The sequence below is a fragment of the Calidris pugnax genome, unplaced genomic scaffold (genome assembly GCF_001431845.1).
Source record: "Calidris pugnax isolate Ruff unplaced genomic scaffold, ASM143184v1 scaffold17, whole genome shotgun sequence".
NCBI lineage: Eukaryota > Metazoa > Chordata > Aves > Charadriiformes > Scolopacidae > Calidris > Calidris pugnax.
Genome location: NW_015090794.1, coordinates 13,599,221 through 13,602,510, shown reverse-complemented (window position 1 = coordinate 13,602,510; position 3,290 = coordinate 13,599,221). Strand labels below are relative to the sequence as shown.

Sequence of the window (3,290 nt, the reverse complement as noted above, 5' to 3'; positions counted from 1 at the left end):
CCTCGAGGTGACCCCACAACCACCACCACCCCAGGATGACCCCACAACCACCACCACCCCAGGGCGACCCACACCCCCATCATCATCCTAGGGTGACCCACACCACCATCACCAGCAGGTGACACCACCACCATCACCCAAGGGTAACCCACACCATCATCACCCCAGGGTGACCCCACCACCACCATCACCTCGAGGTGACCCCACCACCACCACCCCAGGGTAACCCACACCCCCATCATCAGCCTAGGCTGACCCACACCACCATCACCAGCAGGTGACACCACCACCATCACCCAAGGGTAACCCACACCATCATCACCCCAGGGTGACCCCACCACCACCATCACCTCGAGGTGACTCCACCACCACCCCAGGGTAACCCACACCACCATCATCCCAGGGTGACCCCACCACCATCATCCCAGGGTGACCCCACCACCATCACTATGGGGTGACCTGCACCACCACCATCACCCAGGGTGACTTGCACCACCAAGCAGGGAGCACCCATGGGTGCTGTGAGTGGGGGCTCACCAGTGACCCGTGGGGGGGACAAAGTAGACGCATCCATGGACCCGGGTGTCCGGGATCTTCCTCTTGCGGGTGATGAGGATCTCCTCACGCAGGTACCTCTCGTACTGCTCGTTGATGTATTTGATGATGGGGTCCCAGCTGGGGACGAGGAGTTGGGGGACAGCATCTGAGCTCGAACCTCCTTGAGAATTCCCACCCACCAAGCTGGGACGCTGCACCCAGCTGTGTCCTACCAGTTCTCGTTGTTGATCTGGTCCCCGAACCCCGGCGTGTCCGTCACCGTCAGCTTCATCTTCACACCCTTCTCCTCGATGACTATGGGGCAGAGATATGGGTCAGCGGGGACCGAGCACCGGGGTCCCCTGCTTCTCCCGGAGGTTGGTGGGACACCCCATGGTGGTGACCTTACCGTGGGTGACGGACTGCAGCTGCACCGTCTTGGGGATGCGCTCCTCCTGGCCGGGCTGCGAGGCTTTGCGGCTCACCTTGGACTTGAAGAGGGTGTTGACCATCGTCGACTTCCCCAGCCCGCTCTGCCCTGCGGGGGAGGCCGACAGCTCCATAAATTAATTCCCCCCAGGGCAATTAACACCTCGGTATCCATTTGGGAGCATCCCAGAGGTTGGCATAGCTCAGGTTTATCCCCTAATAAATATATTCCCCGGGATGATAACACCTTGGTACCCACCTGGGAGCATCCCAGAGGTTGAAATAGCTCCAGTTTATACCCAGTAAATTTATTCCCCAAATTTATTCCCCATTGACACCTATTTGGGAACACCCCAGAGGTTGGCGTAGCTCAGGTTTATCCCCTAATAAATATATTCCCCGGGATGATAACACCCTGCTACCCACCTGGGAGCATCCCAGAGGTTGGGATAGCTCCAGTTTATCCCCACTAAATTTATTCCTCAAGGTGGTAACACCTTGGTACCCACTTGGGATCATCCCAGAGGTTGAGATAGCTCCAGTTTATCCCCACTAAATTTATTCCCCAAGGTGGTAACACCCTGCTACCCACCTGGGAGCATCCCAGAGGTTGAAATAGCTCCAGTTTATACCCAGTAAATTTATTCCCCAAATTTATTCCCCGTTGGCACCTATTTAGGAACACCCCAGAGGTTGGGATAGCTCTGGTTTATCCCCCAGTATGTTCCCAAAGGTGATAACACCTTGGTACCTACTTGGGAGCATCCTGGAAGTTTGGATGGCTCTGGCTTGTCCCCCAATAAGTTTATTCCCCAAGGTGAGAACGCCTCAGCATCCATGTGGGAACCCAGTAAATTTATTCCCCAAATTTATTCCCCATTGACACCTATTTGGGAACACCCCAGAGGTTGGCGTAGCTCAGGTTTATCCCCTAATAAATATATTCCCCGGGATGATAACACCCTGCTACCCACCTGGGAGCATCCCAGAGGTTGGGATAGCTCCAGTTTATCCCCACTAAATTTATTCCTCAAGGTGGTAACACCTTGGTACCCACTTGGGATCATCCCAGAGGTTGGGATAGCTCCAATTTATCCCCCAATAAATACATTCCCCTGGATGGTAACACCTTGGCATCCATCCATCCATCCATCCAGCACCTTGGATGAGCTCACCCACCAGCATGGCTGTACCAGCAGGTAGGGGACGTTCTTCCTCTTCGATTTTTTGATGCTTAAATCCCTTTTAAATCCCTTAAAATCCCCTAAAAGCCTCGTGTCCCCCAGCACGCTGGCATCAGAGCCAGGATCCCCCCCCCCTGCAGCGGGAGCGAACCCGGCGGCTCACCCACGACCATGATGTTGAACTCGAAGCCCATCTTCATGGTTTTGACCTTCATCTGGTCCAGCACGGCTTCGATGCCCACGTAACCGAAGAGCTGGCAACCCGCCGGGCCGGGCGCCGCGGTGAGGGGCATCTCCTCCTCCGGCGCGGCCGGCGGCTCCATGCTGTTCTCCTCGGGCTCCAGGCTGTTCCCTGTGGGGGTGGGCAAAGGCGGGGTGAGCCCGGACCCCCCCTTCCCCCCTCCGAAACCCCCCTCCTGGCCACCGCCGTTGCCCCAGCAGCAGCCGCCCCGGCGGGCACGCAGCCCCGGCACATTCCTGGTAGCCGGTGAGGCTCGGCATGGCAACCAGACATGCTGGCCCCCCACAGATGGAGGGGGACAGGGAGGTGGCATCCTGGGGGGTGGCCGTGCCACCGGGCAGCCCTGTCCAAAGCTCTGCCATGCCACCGTGCTCTGGGAGGTGGTGGCACGGGGCATGGTGGCCACCACCAGGGTTCTTCATCCAGCCACGCTGCCACCCACCTCCTCCAGCACCCGCACCAGCCTCCGTGCAACTTGTTGGGGGGGCAGGATGTGCCCACCCCACGTCAGACCTGGGGGTGTTGGGGACAGGCACGGGGTTCACCCGGGGGACTGTGCCCAGAGCGTGCCCCAGCTTGGAGGCCACCAGAGCCCCCTGCCCACCCCAGCCCTTTGTGTGGCAGCTTGGGGAGCCCTCAAGCCCCTTCCTCCTCCTCCTCCTCCTCCTGCTGCCCAGCACGGCCATGATTGTTCAGCTCCTACCTCAGCGCCGCGGTGCCCCCGCTCAGCACCCCGCTATGGTCGGGGGGGGTCCCCCAGGCCCCATCAACGTCCCCGTCCCCATCGGCGCCGCAGCCAGCCCCCCGCCTGGCACCAAACCGGGCTCTGGCGAGGCTGCCGCTCCCACACATGACCAGCATGGCAATATGGCAACATCCCTCCCCCTCTCCCTCCTCCC

General features: G+C 59.5%; 1 protein-coding gene across 1 annotated transcript in view; it reads right to left on the bottom strand.

Annotated features, from left to right (window-relative positions):
- SEPT12 (septin 12) overlaps nt 1-3,290 on the bottom strand; it is a 16,060-nt gene that overhangs the window by 12,164 nt on the left and 606 nt on the right. The window contains exons 2-5 of the mRNA XM_014936705.1: nt 2,314-2,502; nt 947-1,075; nt 771-852; nt 538-675 (exon numbers count right to left, since the gene is read on the bottom strand). Coding sequence (XP_014792191.1) covers nt 538-675; nt 771-852; nt 947-1,075; nt 2,314-2,502 — 538 coding nt within the window. The remainder of the gene's footprint in view (nt 1-537; nt 676-770; nt 853-946; nt 1,076-2,313; nt 2,503-3,290) is intronic.